Source organism: Aplidium turbinatum, chromosome 13, assembly GCF_918807975.1.
Source record: "Aplidium turbinatum chromosome 13, kaAplTurb1.1, whole genome shotgun sequence".
Classification (NCBI taxonomy): domain Eukaryota; kingdom Metazoa; phylum Chordata; class Ascidiacea; order Aplousobranchia; family Polyclinidae; genus Aplidium; species Aplidium turbinatum.
Genome location: NC_137484.1, coordinates 15,348,047 through 15,375,713, shown reverse-complemented (window position 1 = coordinate 15,375,713; position 27,667 = coordinate 15,348,047). Strand labels below are relative to the sequence as shown.

Sequence of the window (27,667 nt, the reverse complement as noted above, 5' to 3'; positions counted from 1 at the left end):
TCAGCAGACCAGACGTGCGTAGGCTACAGAAGAGAAATCCTAGTGCGTTGTAGGTCCACTTTGGAATGAGGCAATAGGCAAGTTAGAGTTGATTGATGGACAAGTTACAGTTGATAAAGCTGAAGTTACAGTACCGATCATCAAATCAGTGAGAGATTCATATTTGTTTATTCGTAAAAAGCGCAGGCATTTTAATGTGACATAACAACTAAATTTGTCAGAGCTTTGTGGAGTAAGCAGTAAGTTGGTCATTAAGACCGACTGGTTTTCAGCACTGGTGACATGCTTTTCAATTTTTTTTTCAGAATGTCTGTGTGCAGTTTCAGCACCGCGACTGTCCCACAAGCGATGCAGCGTAAAATCGAAGATTGGAAGAGAAACAGGAGTCTTACATGAGTGATATGTGTTTTTTGAACCCAAGTAGGCTGTTTCAACTCTGATTTCTCACAAAATCGCCTTTTTTCTAGCGTCATTTCTTTTGTAGGCCGTAAGAAGTGCGTTGTTTTTTAGTTCTGTGTAAGAAAAATAAAGATCAAAGGCTTGCGGGCTTGGACTTGTCAAAGCCATAAACCTGTTCTGAAAATGGTGAAAACTTCGGATGAAAGTTATGACAATGGTACAGCTTGAATTCATTGAAGTGAAAGAAGAATGTGCTACCTATCACAGCGCTTAGGAGCTTTCAACTGTTGCTTCACGATGGAAGGTGAGTAAATGTATTTTATTTTTGTAAGGATTTGTAGTGTATCTCCATAAACAAGGCACTTCTCAGCTAAAGAAATCACATGCTTTTAATACGCATTGATTTAACGTCTGTGAGCGTTGTATATCGGGAAAAAAAGACTAAATTTTGATGACTGGAACATCTCTTAATTTCAGCAAGTACAACATGTTGGAACTTTTTTTCTAACTGTCTGGTCAGTTCAGTTTGTTTTTATTTCTGACCATCACAACAAAAAAACAATATATGCCAAACATAGCAGAGGTCTAGAAAAAGGTAGAAGCGACAAAGCAGTCAACAGCAATCAGCAAGCTTACTGTATTGTGCTACGAAACTTTACCCTGTGCCGCACGCATGGTTCATAGGTTTTGTTGTTTTGTTTTCGAAAAAATAAAACCTGAAGTGGAATATTAAAAGAAAATTAAACAGACTACAGTCTACTACCGATTTCGCCGTGTTTGATCACCAAATAGAAGGTCTGCGTTTCCTGGATGGTGAGACCAAAGGTCGGCTACTCTGACAGCTTCTCAATGCAATCTCAGCTAACATCGAATGACAAGGATAATCCTCCTGCCCACAGGCTCAATTGAGAACAGCGATATGGATAATGTTTTTAGGTTAACTTAAATGTATTTCAAAAAGCTTTAGCAAATAAATGTTTTTTCACATTGGTTATAAAGACAGAGCAGAGTTTCACCAACTTCTATGCTTGTTTTGTTTGGGTAACATTAAGTAGTCTTCGATGTTTCAAGCTATGCGTGATGCTCAATGTGGAAATTCCAAATTAACTTTCGTATATCTTCAAGACTTTGTATGCTGTAGCAATTAGTCACTCACATAATGGTCTTCGGCCGATGTTGTTTACACATCCGTCTATTATACAAATACAATGCTTGCTATGAGAAACCATTAGCAGGTTTACCCAATCTCGGATTTCGTTGATTGACGGAGGTTCAGCCATTTCTGCAAGTGATCGTGTTTCCACTCTTAATTGCTGCATCTTCTCAATGTAATTTGATTGAAAATTGTTGCAAAATGATAACGTCCAGTGCATTGAATGTGTCCTCGGTTTTCGTCTTTTTGTGGCGTACAAAGAACACAAAATCTTATTTAATGAAATGTTATTTCATTTTTATCCATTGGCACCGAACAGTTAATTCACATGGTAAAATCTTTTTGCACCAAATCAAGAGCTGTGGAGTTGTACCAAAAACAAAAAGTACCCATATCAGCAAAAAACGATTTTGCATATTTTGCAAAGAAAAAGCTTGGTGATTCAGAAGTTCGAACTTATCTCAGGAAGATCCAAGCCGAAAAAGTACAGAATTATCTCGTGCAACAATGCCAGATCAAATAATTTTAGAACAAGATGAAAAGGCACGAACAGGCAAACCATCAGACCTCCGAACTCTGTCTTAACTTCTCTGATTTATATTTTGACATGGCACAACTGTGTTATTTCAATTTTGAAAAAATGCCTGAAAATTGGGCATTCAGAGAGAACTTTAAGCCTAAACCCACAATAAAACCCTGTCAAATGATGCTGTAGCAAGGAGTGAAATGTTTATTGAAGATATTTCAAGGGACAATGGCCTCTTTCTTCCTCTGATTACGCCCCTGGCTGATGCCGATGCAGTTTTTTTACTGACTCATTTCTTGCATTATGGTACCAGTTTTCTGAATTAAGTTTTATTGCGGTGTTTCTACATTTTCATCTTGTTTTGTAAGATTATTTGATCTGGCATTGCTACACGAGGTAAGTCTGTACTTTTTCATGAGAAGATAAGTTCGAACTTCTGAATCATCAAGATTTTTCTTTGCAAAATATGCAAAAACGTTTTTTGCTGATCGCTACTTTTTCTTCATTTTTCAAAATTTTATTGTGTAATTTCGAAATATTTTATGTCCTTTCGCTTAGAAGCCAAATTATTTGTCTTATTTTTTTAAATTTTTTTAAGTCCATACAAAACTAATAGATATGATTGTGATTTTATACGATAGTTTATATTGGTCCGATAATCACGCCTATCATGTCAAAAATGTTTTAACTGCAAAGGAATAATACTGAACTAATAAGCTATAATATATATGTAGGATTGTAGGCTACTTAACTTTGAGAAGTGATTCTATAAAATTTAAAAGATAGAGGAGATAGAATACTAAACTTTTTTCAAAAATTACAGCGACTGCTACTGATATTACTTAACCTAAGGTGAAAAAAGTTACTAAAAGTGGGCAACAAATAGTTCAGTGGAGGCCTGGAGGGGCAATTCTTATTTACCCTCCCACTTACCCATAAAAGAAGCCCTGCCTTTGCTAATATGTTATGTTGACTGCCGTCATTTGACAATACTCTCACGGTTTACTTTTATTTACTGCTTTTCAATTGCTATGATTAGTCTTTGATTTTTAACAGTTATGAATTGAGACACGAATTTCACACAAAGAAGAAGATGATGAATTGAGATTTAGTTTTTGTTTGTACTAGCATTCTGGTAAATCTTTCATTAGACAATTGGTTTACACGAAATTTATTTTCCAGTGCCGAGTTTGCTTAATTTCGATGTAAGCATTAAAATAAACTGTACCGGTTTGATGGTTTTCCAATAAGTTCATGGCATTTGTCTTGTCGATGTTTATTGACGCTAGATAAACGTTAGTGACGCTTTATTCTGAAACAAACAAAATGTGAAGTCTTTTGTCCGGTCTTACCCTTTAAGCAAATGACGCATTTGTCGCCGATTGGATTGGCGTGGTATGTTTGAATGAGATCCAATTTATCTTAAGTAAAAGTTTAACTAAGCTCATAAGCTTGTTTTTTTAATAAGTTAGAATCAAATAACATTCCTGAACAAGCAAAAAATATGTGGACATGTTTTGTTGTTGGAATGAAGCTGTATGAAATCTGCTGCTTTGAAGTTTATTGGTTTGTTTTTGACTCTGTGATGTGATCAGAATTATTCAGCACAGACTCTCATAAAAAAGTCATTTGTAACGAATGTGAAAACCAACATACTCGCTTCTAAACGCCAACATTCAAAATGCATAATTGCTCATTGTAGAGCTCTTTATACTGTATTTGCATATTCAGTTGTTCACTGCTCTCTTGCTTGCGGTGTCAGCGGCGCCAGTGTGATGATCTGCCATTAACCAGCTGGCAAAAGTTGTCATTTTCACGTCGTTTTTTTGTTTGGCGACGTTGAAACGTTCTACGACGGCAACTTTGCTAACTGTATCAGCGCAACAGTTGCTTCCTATCGCAAGGCATCCTGACATTGACTTTGAAAGGTTTAATGACGTCAATCCAATAAACATACGAACGCCACTGATACTTAAAACTGGTTTATCGATACACTCCATGAATGCTCTTGACGCATATTACCAAATGGCATTTTGCATTGCGTAATTAAGCATCAGTGTTGCCAGATAGGCAATTTGTCCTCAATTTGAGGAGATTTTGGAAAACTTCAAAGTCGTTAAGAACAAAAGTTTGGAATGAGGGAAACTTCTAGGTTCTGGAAAGTTGTAGCAGAAAACGAGACCTGCACAACCAACCCAGCGGAAGCGTCATCTCAGAAGATGAAGAACGTTTTTTTAGTAATCTTCTGAAGCTTTTAGGTAGAACGCTTTTAGCCAATTTGCGGTGACAAAACATAGATTTGCGATTGGGGAATTTGCGGAGCAGCTGTGGGGAAATTGATTTGCTAACACTGCCAAGATATAATGCCAAGATATCACTGCTGGAAAGACCGCGTCACGTTAGTAACTTTTGAAACCGTAGTTATGACCACATTGCGATTTCAAATTCATCCGTTACCTTTTTGCTGAGGAACAGACCGCAGATTATAAGATTAACAATCATCAAATGTAAAAGGGTTTTGGAAACACAACCAAGCATTTTCAGTTGTACAGTAAAGTATTTTTCAAGTTAAACATTCAGTCGCAGTATTGAACTAAATAAAAAATATACGTGAGGTGGCGCTGATAAGCCAAGCATAAACTATCCATAACTGACAATGAGATATTAAACGCTACGTTTACTTCTGCTTTGCTTGCTCAACACACACAAATTGGAATACAATGCCAAACTCAAATTGCACCAGTTAAAGCAAAGATGAAGTTTTGACGTGCTTGGCAGGGTGCAATCGACTTGGTTTCCTAAAAAACATTGGATTGAATCTAGTGGCGGATCCAAGGGGTGGTTGAGGCGACTGCCCCCCCCCCCCCAAAAACAAAAAAACAAAAAAGAAACAGAAAAGTAATAGTGTTCACTGTGTTTTGCAAAGACGGATTTATGTATCCTACACATCATTGTGTTTTGTTGAAATCGCCCCCCGCCCCTAAAACTGCTTGCTGGATCCGCCCCTGATTGTATCGTTAATTACACGTACGCTGCCGTTTATCTAACGTTATGTTGTTTAAATACTGATTGTATTTCTTCTACATTGCTTGACGAAAATGATGATTCTACATCTGCGTTGAAGTGATGTCACATGTCATGAGCATTGTATAGTTTCACGTATTCATGACCCACATCGTAAAGGGTACTACACTTTTTCTTATGGATGTTCTTTGGTAGTAGAAACTAGACAGTAAATCTTATAAACGCACTTAGAACTATCAATAAAGAAACCCAAAAGAAAGGAAATTTATCAACAGAACATCCTTTATTCCTGTCTCTGATGCTTTTAATGCATTTCTCTCACAAACAATCAAACAATGAAGAGCTCAAACGACCTTATAAAGTTTCCCTGCTCATTGTGAAAGAGGTTATAGCGGTTTGTCTTACGTGGGTGGGCGCTGTAACCCCGACTTATTGTTCTGAGCTTTCTCTCCAGCCTTTTATCTTTATTGCTTTTGGTATGCCGAAACCGCTTAGCTAAAGCTAAATCCTTATGAATCAGTACGTGGCATTGCCACTTGCCAGTCAAGTAGTCTATATTTGCATTGACAAGTAGGATATTATAATTGAAATGTTTAGATATAAAAAAGAATTTAAAAGGGGTCAAGATGTGCTTGAGAATTAGCTAGTGTTTGTCCTGGCATGATGAGTGTATTTCATTTGAGGAAGAGAAGAAAAACGGAAAAAAACTTAGCTTTGAATGTTTTTTCGAAACTGGAATAAGACAAGCTCTAATACAGCGAAAGATTTTTTCAGTGTGTTTAGGTAGCATGTACTTGCAAAGGTCTATTTCAAATCACGTGTCTACCATCAGCCATTGTTGGTTATTTGCAAATGAAAGCTACAAATGGTGCAGTGAAAACATCATTTGAGCGATTTCATGTTGCGCTTCACATTTTATCCGACTCCAGAAAGTGTAACTGCACATTCCTACTTAAGCGCTTATGGAACCTAGGCTTGTATTAAACCGCGGAAATGTCTAGCTCACCAGATAAGCAGTGGCGTTCCAACTTTAGAGTTGAACTTCCCAAATATGAAAAGTTGTCAAAAAGACGTAGCCTTGAATGTTTTTTATGTTTTTTTGCATCTTATTATACGCAGGGCAACAGAAATGAATTTGCTGTTTCTCTGGACTCGACTTTTTGTTGTATCGTTGATTCTTTGGATTGAGGTTTTAAATTGCGCTTTTGATTTGTATTCAATCATGAATGAATCAGGTTGTTGTTGCGAAATTTAGCGTGCTTGAGCAATCGTTTTGTGATATTTCAAACTCCAGATGGGAGGTCACGTTACTTTTCTTATTGCAGAGGCGATTGCTTTTGTGCTTTAATTCACCATCTTTCAGGCTCCTGACGACGTCATGAGAGGATGGAGTTTAAACGAACGTCTCAGCTTGATGAATCCTTTGACAGTCAGACAATTCGCAACTTAATTTAACAAACATCAGTTAGATTTTGTCCCTTATCAGATTGTTACATGTTGAAGTATTTGTATAAATATAGGCAGATAGGCTTATTTGTATTTTGTCTTTAAAAAAAAAAATCCTAAACGCTCTTCGAAATTATGTTGTGATCAACCGCAGGCATGAAGAGCCAGTTTTGCGTGGTATTGACGGGAGACCTGTCAAGAAAATTGAAGACCATTTTAAATGGTACAGTGCTAAAAGCTTAACCTAACAACTTCAGTACAGTATCTGCCATACGTATTCGCAATCTAAAAAGGAAATTTGCAACGCTCTCAATTTGTTACAAACTGATTTGGTCGTACCACTCGCACTCCATTGGCCTTGACACTACATTACATAGGCTACTTATTTTTTGTGTTTTTGTTTATCTTTCACACCTCATGTGATCTATTTCTCACTTAATGTGTAACCTCTACTAATCAATTTTTGGCATTTGCAGTTTTAATATAAAGAAATTATTTTCTTACTGTCAGTGTTATATTGTAACCTGCTTCAGATTTTCTGACGGAGCCTGCCTAAAAAAAGCCGAAAACGTTCAATATTATATTTTTTTGTATGTGTCGTTTTTGTGTCTGAAGAAATAATTTTTCCTTCTTAGTTGTTGCTTATTCTTATATGTTGGAGAGGGTCGACAAAGTAAAGTTTCTACCAAACCTCTTACCATATGTGACAACAAACTTGATTGATTGATGACAGCATAGCGCAAAATTGAAAGTTACTTTAAAAATAAAACGAGAGACAATTATCGGCTATCGTTCTTCTTTTTGTAACATAATAAGGTTGTTAATTTCGCTTTCAACAAAATGATTTAATTTTTTGACAAATCCACCATACATGAGTTCACTCATGGATTAGCATTTCATTATTATCCTGTGCTTACAGTTACACGATGGAACCAGATCAGGAACCTCGCTTTTAATTTCGTACCAATCCATAGTACCAAGGTTTTAAAGCTCGTTTAGTTGACATTTGTCAATAACTGAGATACATTCAACTTGATGTTAATGATGATAGATTTTGGGAATGTTTTAATCATTTTATGTATACGTTTGGTATCACTGACTGAGTGGTTGACGGTTGATTCATATCTGTTGATGTGATTTTTCTGGGAAAGTCTGGAAAAGATGATGGATTTTTTTTCACAATAGTTTTTCATTAGTTAATTGAGTTTGCAGTCCACTTGCTCATCAAAAGCTTCACAACTAAAGCAACACCGTGAAAATGCATATAAATATGTGACATCATCGTCCATTTCATTAATTGTTAGTTGTTTTACGTTGAGCGAATATTCAAGCATTTTTAGTACAAAAAGAATTTAGCTGAAAGCAAAAGATAATCAAGGACAGCAAAAATCAATTGTTTTTTTTTCAAACATCTCAAATGTCTCATTTTTCTGATTTGTAGAAACGCTGAAAAACCAGCTGAGTGTGGAAGAATGGGCACTAGAAGATAGGTAGTTAGCATTAGTTTTGCAGTAATTTAGCTTGATCAATCGAGTCGTTGTTTTGTTAGATTGCATGACACGTGGACGTCCACGCATGACACTGTGGTATTTTGACTTCAGCCTTGTGTTATCCGACTTCACAGCGGGAAAGCGTCAAAAAGGTTGTGCGTTATGTCACGGTATCGATTTCGAAATTGCATTTTAAACAGCAACCCGACAAAAATCAGCGAATCAGACGGAAACAAAAGATGAAAACATTCTGCTGTGCTTCTCGTGAAAAACTTGATTTTATCTTTTTCGTTTGACGTGTATCCGTTTATTTTTCTGCACTTCAGTCGAACTGGATGGCGCATGGCAAGAAAAAACGTTTTCAAGAAGATTTCTAGCTGATTTAGAAAAGGCCTCTACAACATGTGTGACAGCACAACTGTGATACATCGTGATTGCTGCTGGGTGACATGCAACCTTCCTTTTTTTCATCCAGAATTGAGAACAGCATACGTAGTGCAGCGTTATTGAGAATCAGCTTTGAGACCTGATGCCTATGCCGTAGTACATATAAGTAAGCCGAATGGTTAGTGTTTTGCACCACTTTTACAGTGGAAGTGCTTGGTTAGAAGGTTTGTCGTTGTTAAGGTGTAGTATAAAGCCAAGAAATTGCAATAAAGCAATTGATGTACGGTACTTAGTTTTTCTGTTTGGGCTTGGATCTTGGCCTGTATTCTAAAACGTTTTATGAATATCAGCGTCTAACATCGCCACCGACCTGGGGCAATAGGACAAATAGAAATGTTAGGCCATCGAATTTGCTCAACTAAAAGTGTTCGCAAAAATAATAATCTACTTTACACTAATACTTTCAACGTCAATAACTGTAAGCTGTAAGGCAATAAAAAAACTACAACATTCAATTAAGTTTATTTCAGTACGGCTTCACATGCGGTAGCCTGCACTGTGCAAAAGTACTAGGCTTATAACGAGCACATAACTTTATCCACGTGTAACGATCCATCGTTACTATACGAATGTCGCACTCCAAACGCCCGTATCTTCATATCAACAGCCGAAGTTAGGAAATTAGCCATGACGGAAGAATCCTATGGAATGCGAAATTATTTTGAAAGCACTATTGGTAGGAAGTGAGACATAAAAAGTAGTGTTTTTATAACCACATGTCATTCTTTTGTTAGCAGTGCTGTTTTGCTTTCAAAATACGTTTAATGACGGCTAGGGCGCATTATGTAAATTGCCCCAAGCCACTCCAATGTTTTCTGAATGAAACCGATAATGGCTGTAAGAACGGGTGTTATTTTTGTTTTTACGAGTTCTCGAAGGGTTTTGCGGCAACAATCGGTAAATTGGCCATGACGTCATGGGAAAAAAGCCTTTTTTTGGAAGTGGTGTTTTTTTACACTTTGATGTTGCGAATACTGAGAGTGGTTTGAGAGATTCGACACTTTAATTTCCACTTTGTTAATAAGGATAAACGAGTTCCGATAGTTCAGTTTTCAGTTTTGAGTACAAACAGACTCATGGGCTTTTGAGTGAATGCTGTTTAGGTGCCACTATCACCGGCTTTGTGTGGTTTCATTCAATTTCAGCGCAGTTTGTGGGTGGACCAGTTAGGTAATAAGTTGAAGTAACATCTACTGTCAAACGTGTTGTGTGAGACGAAGTCGATATCTATTTGACTGCATTATGTAGTGTTTGGCAAAGATTTTATACTATAGATTAAGTTTTTAGCAGCATGATCGTTGCTTACTTCACTACGTATGTAGACATTAGCGATCTGTTTAAGCCTGATGCTGCGAGTTCGCTGTAGTAATAGCAAATTGCACTAGCTTTCGGAACACAGTTCTCTAGTAAAACGATTTTATAGCCGTATGCTCTATGACGCCAACCCCAGTTATAAGCTAAGGACCTAGCTTTTGCGATGTTAAAACTCTGATCACTGTTGTTACTTAGCAAAATTGCCTGAATATGAAAAAATTAAGTTTTGACCAAAAATATTATACCTACAAGCAGCTAATTACTGAATAGTTAAAAAAGTGAGCAAGCCATTTTAATCATGCTTTCTTATTTTTAATGTAGTTTCAAAATTAATTTCTGTTCTGTTTATACGAAACTATGCTTACTGTTTTTCTCAATAGATGGAAGGTTGCATGTTTTTTTATGAACTTTTTAGATGGTGGATAATCATGGTCAGCGATTTAAAATTACTTTCAAAGTTTCGGTAGGAAATAAATGAAGCATTTATTACTGAACGTAAAATGGACATTCTTAATGTTGCGGTATAATGGTGTTATTGATATTTTGCCAACATCGTCGTGCAGTGGATGAGTGGCACATTTCCTACTTCAGCTTAGAGCTTAATCGCTGTTATAAATACTTTTAGCTATTTTTATTGAATTCTTTCTTGATAGTTTGCTTTCATTGTCATACGGCACGTAAAAACTAAACTATGACTTAGCATCAATTTACTGCATTATAAATTATATGAGATGCGCAAACAAACTCTGAAATTCTGGTTTTGTGACTGTGGCATTTGCTAACTTACGATTGACAAGCGACCAATGAAAGATTTTTAAAGGTGTTGGCTGGCTAATGGTTAACTATGGCAGGTTTTATTTAGTTATCGGACAAAGAACCGTATCGTAAAACATCTGGTACTGAAGTGCGCCTGCAATCTATCGATGTGGACCGGCAATAAAATACTTGAAATACGTTGAAGTATTGAGAATTGAAGTTGGAGTTGATTATTCACATCCAGTTTCACACAAGCCGCAAACTTAAGAAATTATGGTTGGGTAGATTTTGGAGTTTTATGAGTGACACATTGTAATTTTAAGAACTTGGATTTTAACGTGGTGTGTTGAAGAACGCAGTTGTTTCCTGGTATTTTGATCAGGCTGACATATTTCATTGACTGATGACATAATTGAAGTCCATATGTTAACTCTAAAGATTGATTGGAAGTGCTTATGCTACAGGATACACTATGTCAGTTGTCAGCTAAGTCCAAGATAGGTAATATGCCCAACTCAATCCCTCAGTACCGGTATAGGCCTATATGAGCGAGGACGCAATTAAAATGTGGAAATAATTCATTTCTATATCCAAGATCTTGCTTTGGAATAAAATGTATTCAAGCAATGTTGTTTGTACAAAAGAACTAATTTGCTGGCTGGGTTGCTGATTTGCTATGTGCGTTTGTATTGTATTATCATAATGGTGGGAGGTATGCACTCTGAAGAAAAAAGCTTTTATAATTTCATTTGCTGGTCAACTTGTGTGGGATTTATGAAGCTCAACAAGATATAGAAATTCTTTTAAAAATCCTTCCAATTTGTCTTAACAAAGACAGTGGCGTCCTGCGAAGAAATCGGAAATTCTTGTACTTAATAATGGATGAGATAACTACGAAATTATGGATTTATCAAACGTGATGTTCACTGCCACCAGTGTTTTTTTTTATTTTCAAGCAGCAAAGTAACAAACGCATTGTAACAAAGGACCAATAGCTTTTCTGCAAGGAACGATTTCAGCATCAAATCGTCCACTAGTCAATGGTTTTGGCAACTCAAACTATCCAAAAACAAACTCTCATATGAAATCTTAAATTCCTTAGTTTGTTTGTTTAGCAAGCCTTGGTGTGATAGATCATGGTACTGCTGGGCAAACAACAAGATTAGAGCAATCGCTTCAGGATACTGTTAATTGGCATTTCCCTTCACTAGTGTATTCAACTGATATATTTAACTCCCTTGAAAGAGGTTGGAAACGTGAAAATATTAGTTTTAGACTAAATTGTCAGTCATCAACTCTGCACGTTGTTCACTGAAAGGCTTCGTTGCACACCAACGGTAGTAATTCTGTTATTATGAGTAAGTGGCTTCATTATGATTGTGTCGGGGTGAATGTTTCCTCAAATTTTCTTCATTGTCTTTGTTGCAATCTCTTCGAAGCACTGATTGTGTAACTGTTAGGGGAAATAAATCCATAAAAGCAGAATAGTCTACGTATCGGCCGGGTTCATGCAGAAGAGTTAACTTTATTACTTATGTAGTCAAGCATCACAAATTGAAATTTGAAGACATTAAGTATTTGGAAAGATCCAAGTTGTCAACAGTTGAGACTATTTTCTTTATGAAGGGTCATTAAAACAGATATAAGGTTACTGACTTGCTCGAAATGGCGTAATATGACATAAGTAAACACTATAGAAAATAATATAGCTTTACAACTTCCAAATTGGTGTAATTTTATAAACTGTTGTGGTGGACGTCGCTGCTGCTTGTTTTGTTAGCTCTATGTTCATTTTGGAAATAAAACAAACGCTAGAAAAAGAAATTCCTATTATTGTATCAAAGTAACTTCTGAGATGTTCAGAAGGTTTACTCTGGGGTAAAACAGACCGTAGTGCTTGCGTTTACTTGAATTAGTTCTGCTCAGCATTAGCCACTTTTTTATGTCAACGTAAGAATATCATTTATCGTACAACTATAAGGATAGCTAAAATTACTGATTAGATTCCCACAGATATATTTTTGAAACAAAACTTTCATGAAAAAAATATGACTTTTATAGAAACAGTAGCCCACCCACGCAATAAAAAGTATTGTGTAAATTGAATTTATCTCCCTTTGTGATGCAAAATTGTATTTTGGTGTTTTTTTTCTTTCAATGTAACTTATTGTTGTATTTTCTATGTCAGAACAGTTAAAAGTAATCGCCCGCCGTCCAACAGCTGCAAAAACATTTCACAAATATGCTGGAAAGCCGATTTGCATCTAGATAACTTTCAAGTAGTATTGTTCGTATTTAATTGTTTTTCTAAGAAACTTGATACGACGTCATCTTACTCTTGACTTACTGTCACCACTTTGACGAAGGTAAAAGGGTACAACACAAATAGGTATTCTACAGTCGTATTTATTACTTATTTTTGCTTTTACAGATAATGTGAGCTTGAGGTTCATTGAACAATTTTACATAAAGAATGGCTGCTGTGGCAAGCGACATAGGATCCTATCTACCCAGCAACTGCAATTTTGAACCCAAACCAGCGTACTGTTCATATCCTCAAAGTGATTTCTCGTTGGTTTCTCATTACGAAAACTATCCTTCAAACCCACCACCTCAAGCATACCAACAGTCCGCAGCCACCGGTACCGGATACTGCACTTCCGTGGACGTTTACACGCTACCAACATTGCAAATTTCATCAGGCGACACTTCACAGGTTAAACTTGCACTCGACTATTCGCGTGGCGCAGCCACGTCTGGTTCATTCAACGGCAGCGAAGTGTCCAGTTACCCAACGCCTAACAAAGGTGATCAAACTTTATATTACTTTAGTAAGGAAGAAAAGCTGGCGAGGCGTGGAAGTCCACCCGACCAATCCCACAGACAACTTCAACTATTTGAAGTTACCATGGGCAGCGGTAGCAGTGCATTACCAGCCTCTGGCAGCAAAAAGCTGTCCCACAAGCAGCAGTTGAAGAACAGACGCGATAGTGCCGGCAGTAGCGACAATGGCGGTTTTGAATCTGGTACACCGAAACCGGTGTTGGGTGTAAAAGAAAAACTTCGTTATTCATTGGACAAGATAAGTTTGAAGTCGCCGTTTAAGTGGAACAGTTCGGATAAGTTAACGCGAAGCAATAGTTCTGGCGGTTCAAAGTCGAAAAGCAAGAACAATCGCAGGTTTGTACCACGTAATTTAGCATTAATACTAAAGATATTTAATTTGCAGTATATAGTCAAGTCAATCAAAATTTGTATCATATTTTTTTTCACAATACTTCGCCTGCGCTTTACTTTTATCGTATCCAAAATAAGAAACGAAGCTAATCCAAGTGTAACTCCATCATCACATGTCTGTCAGGATGAAGTCGCATGCTCGGTGTAGGCGTCCAACCAGTGTCGAACGTTTTTCCACTTTACTAGCTGCTTGTTAATTCAGTTTTTTATATGAGTGCCGAGCAGATAGCAAAATCTGCAGATGTTGCATCAATATAGAAATAACGGATTTTGCTGTCTGCACAGTTTGTTATGCAAAAAAGTTTATTTTTTGAAGTTATTGATTAGAAATTAGACAAGAGCTAACCAGGTTTTAATGATTTGCTTTCTTGAATTAAGACTCATTGATTCCAACACATCCCTTTTGATTGGCGACTCCAGCAAAGACAAGAAAGCGACGCGAAACTACAAACCCCAAACCGAACCTACAAGTCGAAAAAAAGAAAAGAACTCTTCCGCTTCTCAACGCAAAATGCGGACCTTGTCCGCAGGAATAAGTGAAAACGAACTTGAATTTGATCAGAGAACATTCTCATCTAACCACCATGATTACGTTAATTTAGCATCCGCTAACCACCGGTTAATGAACTCTCGGTCTCAAACTTTACAACATAATGGCATGGTGTACGGCCAAGACAATGCGGTTGAATCGTACAATGGAAGAGGCTTGAACGAGTACTGTGTGATGCAGAATTCACGAACTTACCAAGACACGTCAACCTTGCCTTATCATCAAATGTGGGAAAACAAGGATGCAGCCACAAGAGCAAAAGGAACTTGGAAAATGTTAAAAACCGCAAAGCCAAACCAGCATCCAGTAAAAGCTGGTTCGTATCCGGTATATACTTCGTTTTTGAGTGATTCATCTTGTGCACTGCGACATGAAGGTTCGCTATCCAACAACGTTACTGACAATGTTTTTCCTGAAGAACATCGCAAAAACGAACCCCCGAAATTGGCACCGGTTTCGGGAAAATTACTTCTGGACAAGGTAATTTATCGTATGCGAATACGTTTTAGCTGCGAAGTGTGCTAGCGTTCCTGCTTCGTTTATGTAAATATTGTTGAAGTTAAAAAAGCAATATAATTATACAATATTATATATTATGCACATGATGACAACTAATAATAATACTGCAAGTGGTTTCGTAATATTTGCGAAGTAGTCAACTGAAGGCAGTGGCGGATCCAAAGGGTGGTGACTGGTGATATACTGTATTGCAATTTTTTCCAAAGATTTTTATTTCAATATACATCGAACTTGGTTCACATTTTCAGTTAAAAATGCACACACAATGCTCATTCTTATCATCATTAAGTTCCTTTCTCTCGTCGAGGGTTGGAGGCAATGAGGCGCCAAGTTTCTCTGTTGTGAGATTTTTCTACTGCAGTTTTGTAATTAATTCCTGACCAGTCTTCAATATCATTAGGCCCAATTCTTATTCTTATAATATAGGCGATCTTAATTCCAGGGAAACATTTCTATCCTTATAGTGAAAGTTGAGTGCACACCTTTTTAATTGACCGACGCAAAACTGCATGCTACAATATTCTTCACCTGCTGCTTGTAAAGGTCACATTTAATTGCAATCAAAGAGTTTCGGAGCGAATGAGTTCAAGCGGCAGGTGATATAAGTACAAGATTTCAAACTCTTGCTCACGCTCAACAGAACGGTTCAATGACTATCCCAGGCAGCAAATCGTCTGTAGACGTCGAATCAATGTGAAAAACGACTGATTTGCTGTCAGGGAAATTTTTCTCCCAACTGGCAAATCAGTAGTTTTTTGCGTTGGATTGAAGGTTTGCAATCAGCATAACAAAGAAGTGATTTCCTGGATGGCACAGGAACTTTTTCATTGAATCCCATGATTGAGCTAACGTAAGATATGTCACATCTGGTAAATTTTATTTTTGCAGAAAAATGTCAATTTCTAATCGGCTTTGCTTCCTTTTTGCGCATGCTTCTGTGTAGGCTTCAAAACAAGAGTGTCGTCTTACTAATATATATTTATGTTTCGCTGCCTTGCAGTGTTCTTTCATTTTTTGTTAAATTGCATGAACAAAAGCGTTGCAGCGGTTGGTTGTTTACCAACATCTAAAGAAGTACATTGAATCAATGTAAAAATAACGTATTTTTTGTCTAGTCTGGGATACGCATAGGCTGTTTGGTGCGTATCATAAATTTGCAATATAGTGTTTCGGCTATGTCATTAACTTTGTTCCGTTGTAACGTCGTAGGTTAGAATGGTTCATTGGTCAAGTATTTCACACGAGCGCTTTATCTTTTACGTACACAATTACAGCATCACATGAGATAGCACTTAGCCGAGTTTAAAATCTTTGGCTAAAATCTGTTTTTTATAAAGATAATACTCGCAGTTCAGCGACAATCTGGCTGCACATCTTCGCATTTACGTCATTTTCCAAGCGATTAATTTTCCTGAACACTTCGTTGTGTATGGTCTGCTACTTTGCAAGCCAACCAACGAGTGCTTGTCATCTGCTTGTGAAAAGATTTCTTGTTTAATTTAAGGAAGTTTTGCCCGGTAAGCTAATCTCCTTTTTTAAAGTCTCTGTTCTGATGTGGAGAGGGAGGTAACTCATTTAGTTCACGCAAACATGCAGGAAATGGAATAGCAAAATCAAATTATCTGGATGAACCAAAACATCTGGTGCATATATGCCGAAAACGTCATACTAGTATCATACATAGTATCATTGCAGTTATGCCATCAATGCACTGTTGGTGTTGCTATTACTGACGACGAGTAGTGGTAGGCCTAAATGTTTAGAGCCTATTTGGAAAAAGTAAACATTTTAGGCAACATATGACAGTTAGTTTACTTTTTATAACAATATAAAAAAGATTCTTGATTTTAGAGAGGAGATTATGACCCACAATTTTTGTTTTGGGCATACGTTTTTATTTGTGTGTACAACTATCTCACTTAATGACCCACTTTTGCTTTGCACCACAGATGTGTTTAACTATAAATAATGTTAATCACTGTTGATGCACAGTACACAGCTTAATCTTTCTAACCGACAAACATATTAGGAATACGTCAATTTGACGTGCGCGTTTATACATTCTCTAAAATCAAGTCATCAGTTGCGACTACAAGCTGTTTCTCATAGTCATACATCTATACTTCCAGAAATCGAGCAATACGATATTGCGACCGACTGCCTTCAGGCCTGTGGTGTCATCGCCAACTCAAACTTCTTCAACTTCTCATTCTCCTGAAAACAAGACACTGGAAGTGACTAACAGTAAGTTATTGGCATTGTTAAACGGATATGGGTCATTCCAACGAGGAAATCGGTTTGCTTTTGCGCTGATTCAACGTCTGCAAACGTTGAATCAATGTGAAAATGACTTTTTTACTGGCTAGGATATAATAGGCCATAATGTGATATCATTTCAAAAGTAAAAAGGTGTTTTGTATTACGAAGCTTTGAAACTGTTTGAGGTGTCTTTTCGTAATTTGATTAAAATTTGGTAAATGAGATTTCGACACCGTCGTTGTAGACATTGGCTCAATGTACAAAACGGCAGTGATTTGATGACTGGGGGGAGCAAAGTGAGAGCCTTTCTGTCATTGAGTCAGAGTTGATATCTGTTTTTGTAATTTAGTGATGTTTTGCACTTTGTAGTTTCACCGTTCTTTATCTTTCAAAGTGACAACTGATGTTTTATTATTCGAGTTGAAACGGAAAAGAATGAAACAGTCATCTTGGGTTAACGCTTGATAAGAAAATAGCCTGATGACGACAAAACCAATGTATTTCATTGTCAAGAAATATTGGTTCACACGAAAAAATCACGTTTGTGCCACGACCTGACCTTTATTGATGTTTTCAAGCCATTTATTCGTTCAGTTCTATGAACTACATCAGTTCCAAGTTTAATCATATAGTATCTTGTTGAATAATTTCTGGTGCAAGCTAATGACGTAAATCAAGCAAGGATGTTTAGCGAAGCGTTGTGCACTTCAAGTAGTTGTTAAGAGAAATGAGTAGTAATTAAATGAGTGTTACAGCGGCTTCTAAGAGTTACAATGATACAGTAAGTTGAGGAGTTACTGTATAGTGTTTGGAGCCACAAGATTGAGATGACAGCCTATTTGCTGTGATGTGTACAAAATTATTCAAGTGCTTTTTTCAAGGTTTGTTTTGTTGTCGATTTTTAAAGTGACGTCGGTTAGTAAGTTGTCACCTAGTCAGCAAATCTGCCTTGATTTTGCATTAATTCAACGTCTGCAACTCTGTATATGTTGAATCAATGAAAAAAGAACTTCACTGGCTGACTACTATCCTTTACCGATAAAGTAGTCCAAAGTAGAGGTAGCTAAAAGTATACCCTCGAAATGATTGATGAGTTCACAGAAACCTTGTGTTTGATTGGAATATATTCTCCACTCAGAAATATTTCAAGAAAGCAATATTTCTATTTCTTCTCTGCAGTTGGATAAATGAAGGAAACATGACTTAGGCTACTGGAACAACTTTACGGCTGTATTGACTTGCATATCATATAAAGTTTTCGCTTTGTTTTGCAACTTCAAGGCGTTTTTACGTAACATGATGCGTTCTGCTGGTGCAAATTGTATATTTTACTCAATGTGTGGTGAACAGCCTCATTCAATTTTCAGCGTTTTTATATGTTGTCTTAAAAGGACATCAGGAATCTGTTGAACGTTGACGACTTTGCTGTTACAAATTTAGCATTAAGTAATAAATTTCCAACGAATGTATAGCCCTCAAATTGTATAGCTCTCGAATGTATAGCCCACTGTTTTGAAATCGTTGCTAACGATATGATTTAACTGGTAATATTTGTTTAGCTGAAAGTTCCCCCAACGACCTGCGTTGTGGACTTGAAGATAGAGTGACCAGCATTTCAACCGAGTCTAATATCTCCGACTCTGGTAAGGGGTGTTTGTGTTTTGTTTTATTTGGTATAAGACATGTGCCCAGCGAGAATGTTTGCTTCGTTTCAACGTCGCCAGACGTTTGGGAGCAAAAAAAAAAGTTGAGAAAACAAAAAATTGCGAACTTTTGCTGGCTAAGTTGGCTAATGTGTGATGTAGGTGCTAGTGCTACTACCAACGTCAAAGCTTTTTGTTTGCCCACAGATTTTGACCAGGTTTTGGTTCAGAGTTTGTTTTTAAATGGTCTTTTCTTCGCAAATTGAAACTTTTTTCCGAAGTTCTGTTTCAACCAATTAGCATACCTCATTTTGTCGCGAAAAATAATATTCGCTTTTGTTTTTGTACATATATTCTACGAAACTTTTTCGGCAATTGCTGACTGCTTCTTTCTTGTCGTCAACATAATATGCAACCCATCCAACAAAAGCCCGCTTGCGTTGCCCCGCTTTTGTCGTTTCAATGTCCGGCGATGTTGAAACAACGATACAAATGACTTTTGTTGGCAGGGAATGGGTTATTTTTCCAGCATCTTCATTACCGTCATTATGCGACTTGGTTGTTATGTTTGATTGTTGCCATAGATTACGAAAAGCACTGGTTAAAGGTGAAGGTTACGGTTGCTTGCTATACCACTTGCTGTTTACTGTGCCAAGCCCTGTTTAAAGCTTACTCTTCTACGTCATTGCGATTTGTATGCTGTGTCGAAATGACCAAACAATGCTAAAATTCCCGGCTAACAACAGTTGAACTCTTTTTGCAATTTCGCAACCTTTCGCCGTCTAATTGATGAAAATGACAGCTTTGTAGCAAAATGATCGTTTTCTTTTTTTTTCTGAAAAAGAATCTTGTCTAACTTCCATGATGTTTTTTCTATAACTTTGATGAAATAAAATTGTATAAAGTTGTTCAATGAAAGGTTGTTCAAATAACATTCTGCCTCACCAGACCGATTTTTTAATAATGATGTGACAATTAAAGGGCTGGAATTGCAATTACTATGGTTACCAACTTGTAATTTTCCTCAGAATTTATGCTGCTATCCAAACAAATTCATATCAATCTGATTTAGGTCGCCATTCTACCATTAGCATACCCACCGCTGTTACTATCGGCGAAAACTTCAGCTATTCCGGTTCGGAAGGTTACGAAAGTGCAAGAATTTCATCATCAACAACGCAAAGTGCAATGCAAGAACCTGAATACAACGTGGATTCAACTCCATTTTCCCCAATGTGAGAATTTTATGATCGTTTTTCAACCTCAATTTTGTCGTTAGAACTATTGTAGAAAGTAAAACTTTTATGGAAATGCTGTTGATTATCTCTTTGAAGTCTTTGTCTGAGCAATGTGTGTACCTTTGCTGTTAAATCAACTTTTATGTTTAGAAGAGTTAGTGATGACGTCAAAATCAGCGATCTCGAGACTCGAGTCAAAGCCAAGCAGCATCAGGTTCAATCTATGAGACGAAATCTGAAGGATAACGAAAAGGCGCTACATGACATTGTGAGTGGAATGGGAGTGTGATGTTTTCATAACTTAACCTTACCTTTAAAATGGCGTGATGAGAGGAATTTCCAGGTTATGATAAATAATTTGAACATCATAGCATCGATTTGACGTCTGGAGACGTTAAAATCAAGCTGAGAGAAGTATTTCGAACGATTGCTTGTTTCACTTTGAAGTTTCAAAATGTATTATTTGCTTTTGGATTTTCAATTCGACTTCGTGTCTTAAATAAAATATTGAATGTTTCTCGGCAGCCGCTTTGTAGCAAGAATTGACAGCGATAGACACGTGTTTCGCCCATGAAATTGATGTTTATTTAGCATTTGCTCGGCTTGTTTGTGCCCTGTAAATTCGACTAGTTTTTATGACAGTTTTAAGTTCGTCCAATGACTATCTGGTGGGCACACAACCAGAGCTTGACGTATTTTTTTGATATGAATTCAACATCCGTAAGCGTTTCAATTAATCCTCACAGCAGACGAGCTGTCACTGCTCATGACGAAGTGCACGCATTCTTCTTTGTTCATTCACTAATGAACCTAATATCTATAACACGTTCTAGGTTTTAACTGGCTTGTGTTCATGCAGTCTTAACTACGGCATTTCGCACCGCTACTGGTGACACGTCTCATTAAGGTGTGAAATTTTTTTGTGCAAGTCCAAGTATTTAGAAAATTTGCTTATCTGTATTCTGGCGTACTTCATTGCAGTTGAAATTTTATATTATTCTTACAGCACACGTTAGTGACGATATAAAACGGAAGGCTATAAATTCTTATCTAAGTCCTAAGGAATGTCTCGTAACCATGTTATCTGTTCGTTTACCACCAAATGACATGTGAACAGTTTGTACTGACATGCGACTGAGTGTCGCTGATAAGATTCACGTTGGAGTTCTATAAACTTTCTGCATAGTTTGTTCCAAAATTTACACGTAACTTAATTTCCGAAACTCCGTGACACATGACATAAACGTTAACTGTAAAACGTTAGGGTCTTTCTACCTACGTCTAAGTTTCGATGAAAATTTAATTTGAAGTTTTTACAACCTGGCCAACAAAATCATGGCATTGGCCTCCCAGACAGTAAAGGCTGCCTTTTTCAACGTCATTGCAATGCTTAGTGATGTTGAAAATCTTTGCTGTAGGTAGGCAGTATTGTTTGAAGAACATCCCTGCTCGGAAAATTGTCCGCATAAGTTGTATCAATATGAAAAGAATAGGGTTGGGCTAGAATGTCAAAGCCTGTCTAAAAATCTGCAGAACACTAATATTTGCTTTTGTAGTTGGACTATATGTTCAAATAAATCGATAATAATTCATTCTTCTTTAATAATAGACAGATAAAACCAAGCAACCACACGGTATTTAACATCATACATTAGAGTGAACATAAAACTATAAACAACGATTGTTTTCGGCCATACTCAAGTTAGCCCTTCTCAAGTAACGAAAATAACTGATTTTTACAATAACATCTACATTGAAAATAACTGATCTACACAATGAATTGAAAAACGAAACGCACAAGAATGAAACTGCGAAGCTTGTTCTTTAATATGACCAAAACAATTTGAAAACCTACCTAACTGCTGTAAAATTATAAATGGCACAAAAACTTTCTTAATTTTGCTTTAATTCAACGCAAAATGACGTTAAACTAACATAAAATCGATCAATTTAGATATTGAAATTGACTTCATTGCAGGTATACGACGACAACGATTGCGCGTCAGAGTCAGACGTCTCGGAGGTCAACCGAAAATATGCTAGTCAGCTAACATCACAAGTAAGCTGCACCTAGAAGTATCATAGTATTAGTTGCTGTCTTTGAAATTGATCCAACACTTTACCCTTGAGTCATATCCAGAGGACAAATTTAAATTGAGCCTCGAAATAAAAAAAAAAACTTGATATAGAATGCATTAGTTTAGCGGAAAGTAACATTGTTTTCAGGTCTGACACTCTGTGGTATTACGTTGTTCTCAAGGGTATACGAGTGAACGCTTTTTACATCGATTCTATTTTAATTCTGAGAGTTTATACCGCCACGATTCTATTTTAATTTTGAGAGTTCATACCGCCACGTCAAATGTCAGCTTTATTGCAAGTGAAAGAATCAATAAAAGCAGTAAATCAAATGCCGGTAGCCAGAGATTTTGCTGTCTGGATAGCGATTGCTAATCGAACGATAGACATCTTTATTTTGCTATTTATTGATACAGTTTTATGTGGCTATGAAAAGAAACATATAAAAAAAAAGAAAAAAAATTTAAAAAGGAAAGGTCAAAACTTCTCAGAAGTGTCTTATTTTCAGTTCCAATCAGCGATTCTAACTTTTGCTTTGTGGTAGCGTGCTGAAGTGAGCTGTGTGTTGTGACAAAGTCAAAACACTGTCAATTTGGAAGCGTTACTGCAGTTACAGTAGAGATGATAGTAGACCCTCGACCCATTGCATGAAACGTTCTTCTTCTGATGCTGTGGACCTTTATCCAATTGTTCTATTCACAGAACCGCAGAGTGTCAATGCAATTACAGCAGAACGCTGAGCAGCAATACCGTGTCATGCACGAAGAACAGAAGCAATTGCTCGACACAAACAATGAGGTGAGTCCGTCATGGTTCACTGCACATTGACGTCTCGTCAGAAAAAGGCAACACAATAAAATATTTGAAGTATTGGACATTGCGTCACTAAAGAATATTTATCTGATTGTTGTGAGTCGAACGCAATTTCTGCAGCATTGCTGGGTATGATGCATTGACACTTGACCGCAACAACTTTTCTTTAGATCACAAATGCATTGGCCATTCTTAGTATAAACCTAAGCATCGCATGTTTGTTTAAGGCAGGGGTTCTTAAACTTTTTTTAACGCGGACCCCTTAAAAAAAAATTTGGTTTGCGTGGACCCCCTTTGTGGCCTAGTCCGAGAAACTTTTTTTGATCAGCATGAATTGGACATAACGCAATAAAATTAAAGTGAATTGGTAACAAAATTTATGTTTGAAATAGCGAATGCAGATTGTTTTTCAATATCTTCGATTTAATTTCAGCAATGTGAAGGATGCTGCTGTTAGTTTTCAACAAGAATATGAAATTGTGACTTCGTCTTTGATAGGGCAACACGCATGTCATCCTTTGCATCCAACCGGTTTCGATTCCTTGTTTTGATAGTTACCAAGGATGAAAATTGTGACTCACATAAATAGCCTATGTAGTCCCAAAGGGATTATACATAGGCTAGCAGCCATGACACTCTTTACCAAAAGAAGATATGCTTGCGTCAACGCACTCCAAAAATCGCCAATACTTTTCGAATTGAAGGACATTCTTAATGATTCCATTGCCCTTAGTTCAATGAACTCATCTTTTGCAAGGTCCTCCTCATCCTGATAGATTCCAGTTCAACGAGTAAAGAGTAAAGTATCCATGCTGTATTTTTAATATCCTCTGCGGCTGAGCAGTGGCCTCACAAAGTGTTTTGCAAAGCTTCCAAATGACTGCACATGACTGTGTGCAGAGAAGATGGTAGAGCATTACAAACTGCAGTTCCATTTTGAAGCATCAATTCTTCCGACGTTGAGAAGTAAGAATAGTTGTTAGTCTCCAATGTCCTTTTTCACAGAGATAACTTGTCCTGAAAAGCTTTAAGTTTTTCAGAAGCATCCATAGTTGTAACGGCAGGGCCTTGAATCGAACGATTTACCTCATTCATATGAGTAAAAATATCCGCCAAGTAAGCTAACCCTTGAATAAACTCTTCACTGTTAAACTGCTTTGAGAGTTTAATATTTTTGTCTCTTAGAAAAAAGAAACTTCCATTCGAAGTTCAAATAAGTGCTTCAAAACTTGACCCCTTGACAGCCAGCGAGCTTCTATATTATAGAGGAGAACTTCATGTTCCGCTCCCATTTCTTGACATAACCTCTTGAATATTCGATGGTTCAAAGCCCAAGCTCTGATAAAATTAACGATTTTCACACTACCCGACAAAATTTCTTTCAAATTTGTTGAGAGAGTTTTCGATTCTAATGCATGGCGATGTAAAAAGCAATGAGTAACGATGACCTGAGGAAAATCATCAGCGTTACTTGAACTTAATCTCTTTCTTTTGAAAAATTTATTCTATTGTTGAAATTATAAACTAAGATTTCCATTGAGCTTTTATGGACCCCCTAAAACTAGTCCGCGGACCCCTTGGGGGTCCACGGACCCCAGTTTAAGAACCCCTGGTTTAAGGGGTGCTGAAGCACTGATAAATGAAATTTAACCCATAGCGGCTGTGTGAAATAAGATAAGTTTTAAAGGTTTTGTATAGGGCATTTATATTGGATTGATATAGTAATTTTTCAATCATCTCGATATCTACTGTACTATAAAATGAGAAATGCCGTTAAAAGGTCATTTATCTTAGTATTTGGTATCTTGTGGTTACACTAAATTTGTCATGTTTTGAAGTTATGGTAACTTACGGACGTTTTGTTGTTGCTAGTTTATTTGTTTGGTTTCCATGCCAGCTCATTTTACAATCTAACCTAGCTAGTGCTACCGTTAGGCTGTGTTAACATAACCAGTCCTGTATATACGTGAATTCCACCCATAACACAGCCTAATTTGAAATAAGGTCGACATTGAGTCACAAAAATAAAATTGTGTCACAACATAAAACATTATGACGCGGTATTCAAATTGAACGAAATTGAAAAATAAGTGAATATCAAGTGCAATAAAAACCTGTTGTCTTCCTTCAGTTGGAAGATCGTATCAAATCAATGACGGATGCTATAGATGGCCACGTACGTCACAGTGAAAACGTCACCAATCTGAGACTTCGTCTTGAAGAAAGCGAGATGGAAATTCAACAGAAACACGGAGAAATCTGCCTTCTCAAGCGCCAAGTCAAGGAAAAGCAAACCGATTTGACCCAACGGTCCAGTGAAACTGTGGCGCTAAAGACATACAATCGTGACCTATTGGCTAAACTGACTCAGCGAGACTCACAAACAGCTGCATTGCATGGCTGCTTGAAGAAACGTGATCAAGAGATTGCTCAACTTGAACGGCGTCTCGCAGCAGCTTCTACTCGAGTTCCTGCATCTATCGTTGAGGGCCTTGGTGAAGCGGAATTACAAAACAGTTTTAACGGTGCAATGGGCACAGGCGAAGAAGAATATGAAAACCAAGGCGAAGTCGCGCCCTTTTTAGACACTGTTTGTGATGAGCCAAGCTACTATACACCATGCTCATCTTTAGTTTTTCCTGAAGAAGACCAACCAGTTGCTTTTTCACTCGAGGAAAGAGAAGGTCTTTTGAAACGGCTACATGCCGCCGAGAGACGCTCTGTTGCCCAAGAAAGGCGATTCGAGCGGGAAAAGCAACAATGGGCGGAGGACAAGATGAGAGTCATTAAATACCAAAAGCAACTGCAAGGAAATTATATACAAATGTACAAGCGCTCTCACGCTCTAGAACGAGAGGTGAAAATCTTAACATCTCGATTACAAGCGGTTGGCGTTAATGCTGGGATTGGCAGACGGGTCAACGAAAATGACTCAAGACCACGTGACCTTTCATACCCAATGGAGATTTGAAGCTTCAATAAAATTTGTTTACCAAACCTCTTGCATTTTGTCGATAGTTGTAAGTTGTTGTCATTGATTTTATTTTTATCTATCGATTATTCTACATTGCATTATTTCCACTTTGGATTTTTGTTATTTTTATGTTACTTTTTGTAAGTGTATTAAGTGTGATACACGTATTCCTGCCTGGTGTTGCGTTATAAAAGAAACTTCAAAGAGATGGCTTTCATTCATAACAATTCTTGTATATGTTCTTACGTAAATACAACGTACTTTGCATTGATATGTGACTCAAGGCAAGGCTGCGGAGTTAAGCAAAAACCCTTTTCTCAATGCTAGTATTTGAAAAACTAAATCCGGAAAAGCCAAGATCTTTTCAATTCCAAGGCCTAGCTTCAAACAAAATATTTTAATTTTTTATTTTTGGTGCCTTGTAAAAAAAAGAAAACCCACAAGCGGGCACAAGTTGTTTATTGCAAGCAACTTTGCGCAAATATCTTTGTTATTGTAATTCATTGCCATAATTTGTCGCTTTACCAAGGTGCGTCTACATTACAGTATGTTCGTGCGCGTGTAACCTTGCACGAAGCTATTTCACCATCCGAAAGTTGATTGCAGTAATATTATCTGTAAACTGACAAAAACGCTACACTATTGATTTAAAGTCTTCAAATGAGATGGCGCATGGATGGCGACAAATTAGTTCCGTGCTTTGTGACGTATAAGATTTGAAATTTTCTTATATTTGTAAAGTCAGACCACGAAATCATGGTCTTCCTTTGACAAAGCATTACATTCAGCAATATTCACTGAACGAGATATGCGTCTAAACTTTGTGTTTGTGCTAAGGCTACCATTTCATTGAACGTTAATACATACTCAGGACCCGTGACAAGGTCGTTGCTGCCAAACGCAGTTTCGATAGCATTTTAGAAGCAACATTACTTTTAAACAACTCCAGGTTTTAAACTCTGACCGGACTGTCAGTTTACTGTATACCATCCACAGTATTTTTGTTTCGACTGCCTGTGTGTGAACACAACTTGAGCGAATGCTATGGATTTAGCGCCACCTACTGGATATAATAATTTGCTGCTAGGAACACTTGGAGTGTACGCGGGAATTCCGATGACCGACTCCCACGTTAACTCGATAAAATTAACAAGATCCACTTTCAAAAGAGGCTTGCTTAGTCCAAGCATAAGCAACATAATTAATGGAAGGATAGCTTTCCGTTTAGCGAGCCCGAGAGGATGGAATCTGCAGTGGATCTGGAAAACAATTCTTTGGAGGCAACAGAATTACAATGAAACAAAACTTCTAAGTGAAACGAAAAATGTACATATTGAGATCCTAGAAAAAGAGAAATGGTGTTTGGCCTTCGGGACGAAGTCCCAGTTTTGCCCCCAGAAAAATGTTGTGGTTGTTTTGGCCGCCTTTTTTGAGCTCCAATATTATGTCTTTAGCCTGTGACTCACACTTTTTATTTGATAAAATTTATCCAATATAAACTAGGTTTCTATAGAATTTAGAACCTCAAGGTGTAGTTTAAAGTCAAGTTTCAAATAGATTTTTTTCATAACCCCAGAAGGATTTCAATAACTTATCTTTTGATGAGTTTTTTTAATTTGTTTTTCGAATAGAAAACAAATCGAAGAAATTCCCATTTGCTAATAATAACCAGTAGCCTAAGTCATGTTGTGTAAGGTTAGCCCACCATAGTCAGCTTGCATTGACGATAATTTTTTGGTTTGCAGCAACTAATTTACTCCTCTAGATAGATTTTGTATTGAAAACAAAAAATGTGATGTA

General features: G+C 37.1%; 1 protein-coding gene and 1 pseudogene across 2 annotated transcripts in view; one reads left to right on the top strand and one right to left on the bottom strand.

Moving 5' to 3' along the window:
* The window catches only part of LOC145782499 (serine/threonine-protein phosphatase PP1-gamma catalytic subunit A pseudogene), a 202,139-nt pseudogene extending 181,133 nt beyond the window's left edge, over positions 1-21,006 (bottom strand). Inside the window, exon 1 of the transcript XR_014290840.1 lies at positions 20,997-21,006. The product of XR_014290840.1 is annotated as a serine/threonine-protein phosphatase PP1-gamma catalytic subunit A pseudogene (transcript). The remainder of the gene's footprint in view (positions 1-20,996) is intronic.
* On the top strand, positions 601-26,138 carry LOC145782496 (leucine zipper putative tumor suppressor 2 homolog). The gene is made up of 10 exons (XM_082594296.1): positions 601-703; positions 12,987-13,735; positions 14,171-14,822; positions 16,991-17,105; positions 18,680-18,763; positions 19,836-19,998; positions 20,152-20,269; positions 21,980-22,060; positions 22,783-22,878; positions 25,025-26,138. The coding sequence occupies exons 2-10, from the start codon at positions 13,029-13,031 to the stop codon at positions 25,862-25,864; spliced, it is 2,856 nt and encodes a 951-aa protein (XP_082450422.1). The 5' UTR covers positions 601-703; positions 12,987-13,028; the 3' UTR covers positions 25,865-26,138.
* Positions 26,139-27,667: the final 1,529 nt, after the last annotated feature.

Excerpts from the sequence above, each read along its gene's own strand:
- LOC145782496 (XM_082594296.1), top strand. The coding sequence starts at position 13,029 with ATGGCTGCTGTGGCAAGCGACATAGGATCCTATCTACCCAGCAACTGC. Across the intron at positions 19,999-20,151 it reads TCAACTCCATTTTCCCCAAT|AAGAGTTAGTGATGACGTCA; the intron begins GTGAGAATTTTA and ends TTTTATGTTTAG. Across the intron at positions 20,270-21,979 it reads AAAAGGCGCTACATGACATT|GTATACGACGACAACGATTG; the intron begins GTGAGTGGAATG and ends ACTTCATTGCAG.